Source organism: Hyperoodon ampullatus, assembly GCF_949752795.1.
Source record: "Hyperoodon ampullatus genome assembly, chromosome: 10".
Taxonomy (NCBI): domain Eukaryota; kingdom Metazoa; phylum Chordata; class Mammalia; order Artiodactyla; family Ziphiidae; genus Hyperoodon; species Hyperoodon ampullatus.
The window spans coordinates 33,312,877-33,328,074 of NC_136923.1; the positions used below are offsets into that span (position 1 = coordinate 33,312,877).

At 36.7% G+C, this 15,198-nt stretch overlaps 1 protein-coding gene across 10 annotated transcripts in view; it reads right to left on the reverse strand.

Annotated features, from left to right (window-relative positions):
• Positions 1 to 6,253, reverse strand: part of CCDC66 (coiled-coil domain containing 66) — a gene marked incomplete at its 5' end in the record, with an annotated part of 51,670 nt that extends 45,417 nt beyond the window's left edge. For 5 of the 10 annotated variants that reach the window (XM_079713592.1, XM_079713591.1, XM_079713588.1 and 2 more), the window contains 4 exons: positions 2,288 to 2,409; positions 3,856 to 3,959; positions 4,146 to 4,311; positions 5,812 to 6,253. In XM_079713592.1, coding sequence (XP_079569718.1) covers positions 2,288 to 2,409; positions 3,856 to 3,959; positions 4,146 to 4,311; positions 5,812 to 6,253 — 834 coding nt within the window. Of the gene's footprint in view, positions 1 to 1,370; positions 1,473 to 2,287; positions 2,424 to 3,851; positions 3,960 to 4,145; positions 4,312 to 5,811 lie in introns of all 10 variants that reach the window. The other 5 variants (XM_079713590.1, XM_079713586.1, XM_079713584.1 and 2 more) reach the window with 3 other exon arrangements.
• Positions 6,254 to 15,198: the final 8,945 nt, after the last annotated feature.

Here is a 15,198-nt window from a genome sequence, read left to right on the forward strand (position 1 = left end):
CATTCCTTTTGTTAATGTAAAATTATCAACAGACTATAAACTGATGTAGGCTAGTCAGTCCTATATGGAGCAGAACAAGCTGCCATGCAAACAATCTAACTGGCGGGGTTCTATATGAACTCTACCAGTACTGCAAATGTCTACCACCAGAATCATACCTTTAGGTTACTGCCTTATTTTCAGAATACATTTGTTAAAATGTAAATGTTCATTACGAAGGAAAAAAAGAAATAGTTAATAACTTTTTTAAAATTTAAGGAGCAGGGCTTGCCCGGTGGCGCAGTGCTTAAGAATCCGCCTGTCCAGTATTTACAATAGCCAGGACATGGAAGCAACCTAAGTGTCCATCGACGGATGAATGGATAAAGAAGATGTGACACATATATATATAATGGAATATTACTCAGCCATAAAAAAAATGAAATTGAGTTATTTGTAGTGAGGTGGATGGACCTAGAGTCTGTCATACAGAGTGAATAAGTCAGAAAGAGAAAAACAAGTACTGCATGCTAACACATATATATGGAATCTAAAAAAAAAAAAAAGGTTCTGATGAATCTAGGGGCGGGACAGGAATAAAGATGCAGACATAAAGAATGGACATGAGACAGGGGGAAGGGGAAGGGTAAGCTGGGATGAAGTGAGAGAGTAGCACTCACATATATACACCACCAAATGTAAAATAGCTAGCTAGTGGGAAGCAGCTGCATAGCACAGGGAGATCAGCTCGGTGCTTTGTGACCACCTAGAGGGGTGGGATAGGGAGGGTAGGAGGGAGACACAAGAGGGAGGGTATATGGGGATATGTGTATACATATAGCTGATTCACTCTGTTATATAGCAGAAACTAACACAACATTGTAAAGCGATTATATTCCAATAAAGGTGTTAAAAAAAAAAGAAGAATCCACCTGCCAATGCAGGGGACACGGGTTTGAACCCTGGTCCAGGAAGATCCCACATGCCGCTGAGCAACTAAGCCCGTGCACCACAACTACTGAGCCTGCGCTCCAGAGCCCGCAAGCCACAACTACTGAGCCCATGTGCCACAACTACTGAGGCCTGCATGCCTAGAGCCCATGCTCTGCAACATGAGAAGCCACCACAATGAGAAGCCCAAGCACCGCAACGAAGAGTAGCCCTCGCTCACTGCAACTAGAGAAAGCCTGCGCGCAGCAACGGAGACCCAACGCAGCCAAAAACAAAATAAGTTAATTAAAAAAAAAAATTTAAGGAGCATACTGCACTCAATAAAAATTAACTGGTAATTTAAAAGAGTATTTAGATTCACTTCTTCAAGGAAAATACGTTATATAGTCATCAAGTACTAAAGGGCTTATATATTCAAAGTAATGACATTTAGAACTTACCTCTAAAATCTGACTAGCTCTAGGTAGTGAGTGCCCGTCAGCCTGGATCACCATTACCTGACTGGGAGACTGTGACAGAATCCTAGAATAGCTAGCAGAAGTCTAACAACAAAAAGAAAAACAAGGGCACTTTTTTGTCTAGTATTAAATACATGCAAAATTTAAAGGTCCCCAAAGCACTACCCGAGGGACACATGGTATATACTTATGTTTGATAAGCAATCACTTATGTTTGATTTGATAACCTTGTAGTGGATACCACATGGTCAGTGGTAGAGTTTTGTGGTCATCTATAACATCATGGAGCTCTTTTATAGGAGCCTAAAGGAGGTGCCAGGGGCCTTTACACTCACCTACTAACATAGTAAGACTATTTACAGAATGCAAACAGAGTAGCTGAGGTCATAAATTAATTCAAAATAACGTTGTTTTAAAATACCATATGAAAAGTGAGTTTTAAAAAAACGAATAAGCTTCAAAAATAAGCTTTATGAGGGACTTCCCTGGTGGCACAGTGGTTAAGAATTTGCCTGCCAACGCAGGAGACACGGGTTCGAGCCCTGGTAGGGAAAGATCCCACATGCCGTGCAGCAACTAAGCCCGTGCACCACAACTACGGAGCCTGCGCTCTAGAGCCTGTGAGCCACAACTACTGAAGCCCGTGTGCCTAGAACCCATGCTCCGCAACAAGAGAAGCCACTGCGATGAGATGCCTGTGCACCGCAACGAAGAGTAGCCCCTGCTCACCACTAGAGAAAAGCCCGTGTGCAGCAACAAAGACCCAATGCAGCCATAAATAAATAAACAAATTTATTAAAAAAAAAAAAAAAGCTGTATGATATAAACAAGGCTTAGCATTAAAAAACTGCAATTAAGGTATCTTATATTCCATAAGTGCCTGATTTTGATACTTTTACCTTAGCCTGATCAAGAATTTGAAGTTTTTCCCATACTATTTTATCACTTTCAGATTTTTTCCATGGATTATTCCATTTTTCAGAAGCTTCTTTTTCTTTCTTCTTTAAAGCAACCTGTTCATCTGTAAATAATGTCCTTTTTAAAAAAATATACAAAAACTGTAAAAAAAAAAATGACGTAAACAAATCATGACCTTCTTAAAGAGTGCAGATTCCAACACAGATCAAAACTGTTTTTCAGGAAGGAGATTAACTCACAAGACAGAGAAGAATTTTAAGGATATGGAATAAAAGAAAATGTTTAATCAGAACCAAATTTAAGTATGGCATAAATGGATGTAAAAATGTTTGTTTTACTACAATTATAAATAAGGAGCAATTTTTTCAGAACATATTTTATATTATGCTAATTATTGTGAGGTTCTACTCTACAGTAATGTTCATTTATTTATTACTATAAGGCTTAAAAGCTAGAACTCTGGACTCAGAGAACTCTGGGGTCAAATTCAGGTTCAACCACTTCCCGGCTGTGTGACTGTGGGCAAAATGATGTTCATCCCTCTAAACCCCATTTTTTATTCTGTGAAATCAGAGTAATAATAGCGCCTATTTTCAGTATAGGGCCTCACACAAAGTAAATATTTAATAAATGTCAGCCATTATTATTTATAACTGCTGAAAAGTAAAGTACATAAAATCATGTGTCCAAATTTGTACTGAAAAAACATTTAAAGCTGCAATTATGATATAAAACACATCAGATCTCCAAACCTTCTGATACTGCTACCATACATTTAATTTCTTTATTATTCTATTACTTTGACTTCCAACATCAATTCATTCCCTATTTCTTCGCTTATCTTTTTCTAGATCACCTGTCCTGGAAGGGTTGTGACTAACTGGCAGGACTTTCCAGTTCAGTGGACAGTGAATCCCATCTTCATGCTTTTAGTACAACTATTCCTAAGTACAACTATTACCTTGTTTACTTTCCAAACTCTGATACCTGGACCCTAAGTCTAGTCCAAGAAGTAACAGGAGTTTCTTAGTTATTATCTTACTTTCCTTAAGACCCTACTTAACAGAAATTATAACTTTTTCTGTTATGATGTCTACAGACTGAAAAAAAGAAATAAGCTTATCTTTGTATGGGATATACTGATTGATATCATATTGATGATTCTTGATTAGAATGTTTTAATTTTTAAAATGAATTATTTTTAAATAAAACCATCTTTAACCCATAGAATTTCTGTAATGGAAAAATATGAAAATGGATTCTCAGGAAATGAGAAATGTTTAGGAATCTTTGAGCTCCAGAAGGGTACTGATGATATTAATGTTCATCTGTGGCTTTTGGTGCACACCACAGAGCAGCAAACAAAAAGATATAACATAAGGGAATGTGAAATCACAAAGTTTCTTATGCCATTTGCAAAGAACTACTCTAGATGGTGAATGTTATAAAACAAGGTTTTTGATAATATCATACTGCAAGATGTACTTCATCCTCAATATACATTCCTTAAGCCAACAAAACTATAATAAAATGTGCAATAATTACCTACCAAGCTCTTTCCTCCACTGGGCTTTTTTTGCTTCCAACAAACCTCTATCACGTTCTCTTTCTCCCAGAGTACTGAATATGTCAGCTGGTTTCCATATATTCTCTCTAAGACAAGACACAAAAAATAACAGAAACCTTATCATATGTTTCTATATAACTTACTCCATAAATATTAAGTAATAAACTTTTAAATAGCTCTAGTCTTCAGAGTAAATATTTCACATACAAGTCAAGGAAAAGTAAAACCATATTCCCAAGATGACCCCACAACAACAGATGTGAGTTACATACGTGGCAATTTTCTGCTCATACTGATTAGATGTCACCTGATTTTCATTTAAAACAGACTTTTTTTTATCCTGAACAGATGAAATGGCCTCAGTTTTTTGCGGAAGTCCCATGATGTTCTCATCCTTTGGCTGATCAGGAATATTGTTTAAATTTAGACTATACTGACCTAGAAGGTAAAATGCATGTTTTAAAATGAATACTAAAATTACATCTATTATAATACCTTATCTTGATACAGTTACACAGTTTTAAAAAAACACGGCTTTACACATCATCTAATTAATCACCTCTTACAGCAGTCCTTGCAGTGCGTATTACGATTCCCTTTTTGTCAAAAAAGGTAACTGAGCCTCAGAGGTTAAATGGCCCAGAGGTATGGCCATAGCCATACAAACTTTTGTTTCAAATAAGAAAACAAGCAACAACCAAAAAAACCTCCATTTACTCTTGCCAACAACACTTTTACAAATAATATAAATGATAATACAAATCACAACTTAAAGGAGAATAAATGCAAACAGCTTTATAAAAAACTCATTACCTTGCCCTTATTTTTCTCATTTAGCTGGGAAAGCAATCAGTGATGAACTTTTCCATGGACCACTGTCTCTATATCCCAGCTGTATCTATTCCAAATGTTTTACACAGGGCTTATATGCTTGGCTCAAAAATTCCTCAATGTGATAGTTCTCCCAATGGAGAGAAAGCGTATCTAATATGCAGGTCATTATATGATTAGGCAAATTCTGCTTTTAACTTTGTTGATATCATCTCTCATTACGCCCAGCAAGTTTTTATTTTTTGTTCTTTGAGCTAGAATTCTAGCCTTAAAGATAAAAGTTAGCTCCCTGACTTTACAAAGAATAATCTATACCAAGAGAAGGCAAATGACTCCATTTTGAGCCCCTTGGGAGTGCTAAGGAGCTACCTGGTCCCCAGACCAGTTGTGGGGCCTCTTCCTGGTGACTGTTAATTTTATTTTCATTTATTTCATGGTTGCTTAACAAAATTTTAATAATATTTCTATTCATAGTCACAATTCCTTAGCTCAAAGCTGAAACTAGAAGGCTTTTAAAAACATAATACAATACCCTGACTAGTAAAATAGAAGGCATATAATATGCCATTACTTCCAAGTCAGTGTTTTACGCTGGTTAAAAAGATAGTGCTGCCAATTCTTAGCAAGGATTGAGAGTCAGGAAGAGCAAAAGCCGGGGCCAGGAAAATAATCCTTTTCAGCAACTCATGTCAAATCTTCATAGCAAAATTCCCTCGTTTTTCATTAGAAATACAATAGCAATTTTTTAGAACATTTTACATAATTAGTTTTCACGTAAGTAAAGCCTCCTACCTTCCAAAATTAGTACAACAGCTTTCTGTACTAAAATCTAGAATCCACAGAAACTGGGTTTCTTAAGGCCATGGTACATGAGAATAATATTCTGAGCATTAACCTTAAAACATGGCATATTTTAACTACAAAAGTAATTCTGCCTATGAGAATGTTTTCTAAACGTTTATTTATTTATTTTAAACGTTTATTTTAAAACACTGTTACATGTTAAACTAGAATTTAAGAGGCACAGTTATGTAAAATCCAATGAAACTCAAATTCTAAAACTTACATATTGATAAAATTAATATTAAAACTTCAGAAAAATCTTACTTGTTTCCTCCTTTCCATTCTCAGTCAGGGAAACTGATTTATTTCCTTGGTTTACAGTCATCAAAATCTGTTGTAGTTGGTCTTGTGTTAGACACACCAAACTGCTCTTCACATTTTCAGCTGTGATGTGCTTTTTGCAAGGCTTCTGTTTAGCTACTACAAATGCATTTATGCTGTTTCTAGTCTTCTGTATATTAGGGGTTGCAGGTGAAATTTCTTTCTGTATATGAAGATGGCCTTTATCTGCATACTGCTTGCACAAATCCTTAGTGGGTGAAAAAGTCATACTATTTTTTTCACTTTTTGCCAATGAAGTTTCTGAACCAATTCTCTTCTTTTGCGAAAGTTTTTCACTCCTGACACAAGTATTTTGTGATTTCAGAATGTATCCAGTTTGTTTATTTCTTAAAGGACATTTTGCAATCTTGGTCTTATTTCCCATCTGCTAAAACACCAGAAATTTATTCTTTACAAGAGCCCACGAAAAATCAACAATTATCTTTATATAATCAGTGATAAGTCAGGCTTCGAAACTTTTTTTTTCTCATTTTGCTAGTTAGATAATATACCATGAGAAACTAACACTCAACCTTTGCAAATCTTCACTTGAAAGCTTCATTAACAACTGGAAATTATTATTTTATTTCAGGATAATGAAGATTACAAAATAACTTTTATTCTAGGCGTTTACAGTCCATTCTGCTTCAGCTTTGAATCTCATGTCATGATTCTAACACCCACACTACCTTTCTTTACAGGCATTTATACACCAGTAGGTTACTAGCCCTTATTCCTTGAATAACTTAGCTTGTGGGTCACCACCCTCTCTCTAACCTAACTCCTGTCTTAATTATTGGTGCTTTCATGTTCTTTCAATACCCTGGCCTCATTTCCTTGACCTCTGTTCCTATACTCTTATCTTCCATGCTACCTCAGTTACTCATTGCCACAGTGATATCTTATGCTGACCTTGTAACTACCCTTAACTGTAATAATCTCAATTTCAATAAGAACCTCCAGTCATAGGCCTTAGCACTAGTCAGTGCCTCTACTTGGGACATTATTCCTTCAGATTTTACATGGCTCATTCACTCACCACGTTCAAATCTTGGCTCAACATCACTGGCTCAGTGAGGTCTTCTCTGAACACCCTATTAAAAATTGCCGGCTTCCTGATTTAACTTCACTCCCACCTCCCTAGCACTCCCCACTTTCCCAAGGCTACCGTGCCCCTGAAATGACTGTGCCCCTTCCCTTTCTCTCATGTTTCTCTATAGCACTTTTGTCCTGTAATATTCTATATTTATTTTGATTATTTTTTGCCCATTTCACCTTTTTTTTTCCCAATTTATTAATTTATTTTTGGCTGCATCGGGTCTTCGTTGCTGTGCACAAGCTTTCTCTAGTTGTGGCGAGCGGGGATACTCTTCTTTGAGGTGCGTGGGCTTCTCAATGCAGTGGCTTCTCTCGTTGCGGAGCGTGGGCTCTAGGCGTGCAGGCTTCAGTAGTTGTGGCTCGCGGGCTCTAGAGCGCAGGCTCAGTAGTTGTGACGCATGGGCTTAGTTGCTCCGCGGCACGTGGGATCTTCCCAGACCAGGGATGGATCCCGTGTCCCCTGCACTGGCAGGCAGATTCTTAATCACTGCGCCACCAGGGAAATTCCCACCTTTTTCTAATGTAAACACTACAGGGCAGAGATTTTTTTTTAATTTATTTATTTTATTTATTTTAGGCTGCACTGGGTCTTTATTGCTGCCCGCGGCTTTGTCTAGTTGCGGCAAGCGGGGGCTACTCTTTGTTGCAGTGCACAGACTTTTCACCGCCGTGGCTTCCCTTGTTGCGGAGCACGGGCTCTAGGCGTGTGGGCTTCAGTAGTCGTGGCACACAGGCTTAGTTGCTCCGCGGCATGTGGGATCCTCCTGGACCAGGGCCCGAACCCGTGTCCCCTGCATTGGCAGGCAGATTCTTAACCACTGCACCACCAGGGAAGCCCAGGGCAGAGATTTTTGTTTGCTTTGTCTATTGCTGTGTCCCCAGTATCTGAACAGTGAGTGGAACAGGGTAGGTTTCAGTAAATTTTTGTTGTATTACTATCTTCAACCATACCATTTTAAAGACTGAATTCTTTCTCTCTCTCCCCCAAATTAGCTCCCCTTTCCAAAATATCTCATTTCTGTAGCACTGTTGTTCTAATCTTTCAGACCAGCAACCATGGAGTCATCTTTGACTCTTTATCCTCCTTCACGGTCTTCTTTAGCTTACCAGCAAGTACTGGTCATTCCTTCCTTCCAAATATCTTTTTCTCCCCTTTTACATGACAATACACCTAAATTCAGGTTTTCATTACCACACTACTGATTACAGCTTATCTCAAATCTATCCCACTGTACATTTCTGCAAACCCATCTAACATAAAATAATTCAACAGTCATTCAATAAATACTAAGTATTGCTTTTTAGGTGATCAACACTATGGGAAAGATGTTGGAGGTATAAAATGAGTAAGACAAGATTCTTGTTATCAAGGAGTGGGGTAGATGCCACATGGCTTTCATCTGGCTTATCATATCCAAAATGTCCTTGTCTTTCAAAAATGACATAATACACAACCACACTTTGACCAATAAATCAACCCCATTTTACCTTTCTTTTTAAAATGTACCTGTATTATCAGTAGTAAAATCTCTTTATTACCTTCTTCACCTCACCTATACCCTTTTACTCCAGGCTTTAGACTTTTGATAATACCAATACCACAATTTAAAATGCCCTTTTACCCTCCTATCTCTGTGGCTATTTTTATATAACTAACTCTAAATGAGAGGTGGCAAATTCAAATACGTAGTGTAAATTAGCCTGGGTGGGAACTAGGATAACTGAAGAGCACTTTTTTGTCTAAAGGAGGCAGCCACCCCTCAGAAGCAGCCTACATTGCCAAAGAGGAATCTGAGTCTACTTGCTAGATCATCCAGTATTTCAAGAGAACCAAGAATGCCATATTTTACCTTAAAAGTTCCATTTTTTAGACACTCACAATTCATTCTAGTTTTTGAAAACCACTGTGTGGATTAGGCAAATTATCAGCAGACTGCACATAGGTTACAGAGCTAAGCTCTGCCACCCCAGTCTCCAACGACTACAGCTATTACTAATCCTACCCTTCTTTGACTCATACTGACATTTTTGGGATCATTAACAGCTGAGTATGTCAGTTCTCTAATCAGTTTCTCACTCAAACTGCTAAGAAGTGTAGTGTATTCCCTAAACGTATCTTAAAAAGTCTCTCACTTTTGTCCCCTTCTTTCCATTCTGCTAGCCACCATGCTTCAGGGTCTCATAAGACTCTCCCTGGACTAATATAATTGGCCCTTAAGTAGTGTCCCTGTTATGATAATCTGTCCCTCAAAGAATTGCCTGAAGCCCTTTCCTACAACACAAATCATACCTAGTCTACTTTCAAAAATTCTTTAACGCTCCCTACATGCAAATCAAATAAGTTCAAACCCTCTGTGTATACATTTAAACTCCTCATGATTGTAACCACCCTCCCTAAGTTTTATGTTCTACATTCCCCGCTGATATACACACTATCCCCCAAATGCAAATTATGTTTTGTACCTTGGTATTTTTGCCCACTATTTTCTCTGAGTTTAGAATATACTACCCTACTTCCTTCACTATGAAAATCTCCTTCACCTTTTAAGTTCTAATTAAAGTGTCACCTCATTTATGAAGCATTCCCTGTCTCCCTGAACCACAAAGACCTGCTTTCCACAGTTTTCTTCTTTTTATAACCCTAGTATGGCACACATTTTATTCTACATGTATTATATAGTTATTTACCTGACTGACACCCCTGCTTCTAGGAAACATGGACTAGGTTTTACTCCATTTTTCTCTCAGTCACAGAACAAACAAAGCCAAGAATGGAGCTGTACACACATATGGAGTTTTACAGCTGCAGTAAATCCTTGTTAAACAGAAACCTATTAATTGGAGCTCCAATTTAACTAGAACTATTTTGCCACATTCCACTTAAATCAGAAGTAACACACAGAAAAAGTCATCTAAAAATTATGTAATAAAAAAAAGGGGGTAGCAATGTCTGGCATGAGATCAATATACATGCAGCTCAATCCTGAATACGTTTGTAGCTTAATGCCAGAGAAGAGCAATGAGTGGAGGCAGCAAAAAAATCCATGAACTACCAAATAAATATTCAATTATGTTCAGGTTAATTAATAGGAAAAAGCAATCTAGCCCAAATCATTTCCCAAGTGTTTACTGGATTAGATGAATTTTAATACATCAAATAGGTCTTCACATCATCAACATTTTTAGGTAGCATGCTGCTCTCTTACCTAGTTTTGATTGTACCAGTACTTTTCCTAATATTAAAAATATATATAAAGACAGCGTCCAATGCATTTAACGCTGGCCGACTTCACAATTTATATAGGGCCAGGATCCCAACGCCAGAAAGAATCAGAGAAGATTAACATTTTAAAATATAAAATGTGCTACCTAGCACTAATATTGTATACATCTTTTAGTGTGTTACCATTCTGACTCTCACACATAGAAATACCTGCGAAAATTTTAAGATGTTTTATATTTCAACTAATTGTGAGATAATTTTGAGGTTAGAATTTATAAATTACCCATGACACTGAATCATTAATATTTCTCTCATTTATCTTCCTATAAAAGCTTAAGAAATTAGACTGGTAACCATCTTTACTTCATATTTATTACCACAGATTAAAGAAAAGTACAGGAGAGATTTTGAAAGAATTAAAGTACTCTGACCACAGTTTGTTAAACTTGATGATGATGAGATAGAGTTCAGTGTTTAAAGAGCACACTATGTACATGACAGGAATTCAACCTGTGAGGAAGAGGAAAAACAGAAATGTAGGTACTATAGTCACTTAGAAGCTTACCCCAGTAGAAGAAAAGCACTATGATGAGTGAATTCATGAATAACTTACAGAAAAGAGAATTCAACATATATCTACAGAACTGTGAGATTTTGGAAACTAAAAAACTGATTAAAACAATAAAAGGAAGACAGCACTACTGTTTTTGGTTTTTGTCTTCTGTGAAGAGCAAAGAAAGAAATAAGCATCTCAGGAACCTAAATAAGGGAAGAGAAGCTCCTTGAAATAAAGTCAATATAGAAAGGAGATTTAGGTTGCAACAGTATTTTTTTCCAGCTTTACTGAGATTTAATTGACCATTAAAAATCATATATATTTGGGCTTTCCTGGTGGCGCAGTGGTTGAGAGTCCGCCTGCTGATGCAGGAGACACGGGCTCGTGCCCCGGTCCAGGAGGATCCCACATGCCGTGGACTGGCTGGGCCCGTGAGCCATGGCCGCTGAGCCTGCGCTCCACAACGGGAGAGGCCACAACAGTGAGAGGCCCATGTACCGAAAAAAAAAAAAAATCATATATATTTAAGGTGTAAAATTTGATGATTTGATATATGTATACATTGTGGAATAATCACCACAATCAAGCTAATTAACATACCCATCACTTCGCATAGTTACCATGCATCAGTATTTTGGAATCCCAAAAGCAAGAGAAATAAACCCAAACAATCTGCTTTAAGACAATAAATAATTTAAGATCAACATCAGCAGAGACTTATTAGTTACTCTGGAAAGAAGAATCCTAGAATAAAAAAATCCCTAAACTGCTAAAAGAATTTTGTAATGATTCTACCAAAAGTCCAAGACTAGTAACTTTGTTTATTACAGGCATAAAAGGGGATCTCCAGATGTTCTAAGTTGGTTAAAAAGATAATGAAACGTCTTCACAAATGTAGTGACTATAGCACATCCATTAAGGACACAATCGAAGAGGGAACGTGTGTGACAGAACTGAGGTCAGGTGAAGATAAAAAAAAAAACCTATGTGTAATAGTTGATTTCTATCTAGGAGCATGAAAAGGAGCACTGTATTTGTTAATGTGACTCAAATAAGAACAGTTAGTTGTAATTTTTTTTTTTTTTTTTTGCCATACATGGGCCTCTCACTGTTGTGGCCTCTCCCGTTGCGGAGCACAGGCTCCGGACACGCAGGCTCAGTGGCCATGGCTCACGGGCCCAGCCGCTCTGCGGCATGTGGGATCTTCCCGGACCAGGGCACGAACCCATGTCCCCTGCATCAGCAGGCGGACTCTCAACCACTGCGCCACCAGGGGAGCCCCAGTTGCAATATTTTAATAGGGCAGGGTTAGGAAAAAACTATACAATCTGTATTCTGTGATTAAGGGAACACACAGGGTATGTATATACTGTGTATGTGTATGTGTGTGTGTGTGTGTGCATGTAATAATTTTTAAAGGTAGTTTGTGGAATTACTCTGATCAGCGTTACCCATTTATCAAGTAATTGATATGTTGGGTTCTCAAGCAACTTTTCCACCTTGATTAAACCAGGAAGAAACAGCAAAGCCATCAAGGGTTCAGAGTTGAAGAGAAAAGGGCCACATCACCCAAACCAGTCTCTATTCAAGATATGGAAAGACAGACTTTAAGATGCTGCAAAATAAAATGGGCTACAGTAAGTTATAGAGGGGGAGAGTAGAAATTTCTGCTGCTTAATGGAAAAAGAAATGGGAAACAAGAAAAGTAGTGGTATCAAAATTTTGAAGCAGTAATGTATTTTGTAGAAAAAGGCCCTGTGGGTTCCTGATAAAGAAAAATAATTTAAAAGGAACACTATTATTTAGCTCAAGTGTAACCTCTTAGAGGAGGAAGCTAAATGCATGTAAGATTTTGTCAATCAAATACATCTTTTTGGTGTGGGAAAATGCAATTTGAGTATGAAAAAAAAAATTTTTGCTTTAAAGTTTGACTATTTTTAAAGATGTCACGAGTTGCACTGTCCAGTACAGTAGCTATTAAATTAAAAATCAAACAATTAAAATTTCACTGGCCACATTCAAGTGCTTAATAACTACACATGGCTAGTGGCTATCATATTGGACAGCACTGATTTTAGAATATTTCCATCACTGCAGAAAGTGTTACTGGACAGAACTGATCTAGAGAAGTGAGTTCTAGGAGACTTTTTAAACTGAAAAATTATGATTCCATTTCTGTAAAAGGACCAGCCTGAAAGCAAGGTATAATAACTTTTGACCATCATTCCAAACCCTTTGTAACAGTTTGACAGGAATTATTTTCAAACCACTGTAAAGTAAACTGCATTTTACATTTGAAAACAAGTCAGGTCAAAGTCATTTGGCTTACCTTTACAGAAATTTTTGATTTATGTTCTACAAAAGAAAAAAAAAATTACTAAACTATCAACTGAAAACATACTAAGGCAGTCACAAAGAAAATTTTAATTAACATTATTTTAAGAAGATATTAAGTAAAAATATTAACCCTCAAAGCATTAACTTTAGGTCCTGAGTGTTCTAACTTTTACAGTGTGGTTCAAGTATTTATATTTCATTTTTGTTTATTTTCCAAGGTAAAATTATAAACAGATCAGAGAAAAAGAAAATAACGTGAATGAAGAGAGTACCAAAGCATACTCTGAGCTTTAAAACTAAAACTAAAAAATGACTTTAAAACTATGGTCTTATTATAAATTGAATTTTCTCAAACAATACATTCTTTACATGCACAGTACATAACTGCATAAGTTTTACCTAGATCATTCATTAGGCAATAAGCATATTTGCTATATACAAATATAATAAAAAAACGTTACAAATGAAATATACTGGAACATTAAATTATATGAATAAATACTGACAGTGGTAAGCAGTGATGTAATCTGACTTTACTTGGCTAAAAATAAATTTGAGGAAGTTAGGGAAACCAGCTTTTTTTCAAAGTGTCATTTAAATATTCCACTACAAGCAAAAAAATCTGTTAAACAACTACACATTTTTCATAGGAATTTAAAAGTTAATATTTTAGATTTCTAGTAATATAGCATACCATATGGAGACAGTATTAGCTTGGTTTTTCCATCCAATAATTCAGTTTCAAGCTTTAAACCATCTCTGCAAAATAAAAGAAAGTTGTCTGTCATTTTTAAGAAACAGCAACATTTTAAATAGACAGAAATGCTCAGTTGAACCTTGAAAGTAAATTTGTTCTCCTGAATTTATAAAGGAATCTTGTAAATATTAAACCATTTTTAAAAAATTTCTATAGATGTTCACTTTTCTTTTAAAAATTGGTGTATAGTTGAAACCATTCTTTTAATTTAAAACACTTTTCAATTCAACATAAAATTTAAAACTTCATGGAGAAAATTACTGAAACTTTCCAACAATACAAACAATTTCTCATCTTAAATCTGAAACTTCATTTTGTTACTGACAAGGAATAAATTAATCTGGTTATCGTAACATCATTTAATTCTTCTAACTCTAGACTGGAAAAAATAATGCTGTTACAAAACTCCTCACCTATGTTAATGGAGCAAAACACATCTAGCTACCATTTATTAGCTTCATAATGGTCTCATGACAAACATATTCTATGGCCTGTTAGAACAGTATTTGAAAATGAAGCTGTAAGATTGCCACCACGGTTATTAACTGCTTGAGCATGGAGTTCTACTCTATTCTGAATATTTCAACTAATACATATTCACACTTAGTGACACTTTTGTAACTATCACAGCAATACATCTATAATAAACTTTGCCCGCTACACTTTATCTGTGCCTGTCAAACGCCAAGAGCACAAAGTAACAGTAGATACTACCAACGAAACTTGTACGCCTGTTAAGGTCCTAATAAAAATTCCACTGAAAACAAAAACAGCAGTACACACAGTTATTTTACTGTTTTAGTGAGAGAGAGAGAAAAGACGTACGCCAACACATATCAACAGGGACAAAAATGACGTCCAAGGGACAAAATTAAATCTCGCGGGCCAAAAAAAGGAACACGAAATTTGCAGTGATGCTAAGGTTGGGGAAATCAAACGATTTCAACTTACTAAGATAAAAACACCATAAAGAATGGGTTTTAAGGGTTTCCCGGTAGCACAGTTACAAACAGTTCATGTTTACGTCGGTGAAACTTAAGCAAAAGAAAGACCTTGAATGAAACCGTAAAGTACGTCTATTCAGCACTACCGCGTTGCAAACGCCTTCAGGGGCGGACTGTCTTGTTTCTTATCCCTAGATTCTAGAACATAGAAAGCATTTGCTAAACGAGGCGCACGAGTGTAAGTTTGGTGACTTTTCATCTTCTTAAAATATCAAACTTCCCAGTGGTGATAAACCACGCAACAGTCCTTTTTATTTACTCAACCACTACTTAATGAGGGCCTATGAGGTGCCAGGCACCGGTGATACACGACTCCTCGAGAAGCCTCGGCTCCCGGCACGTAGGCCGCTAAGCT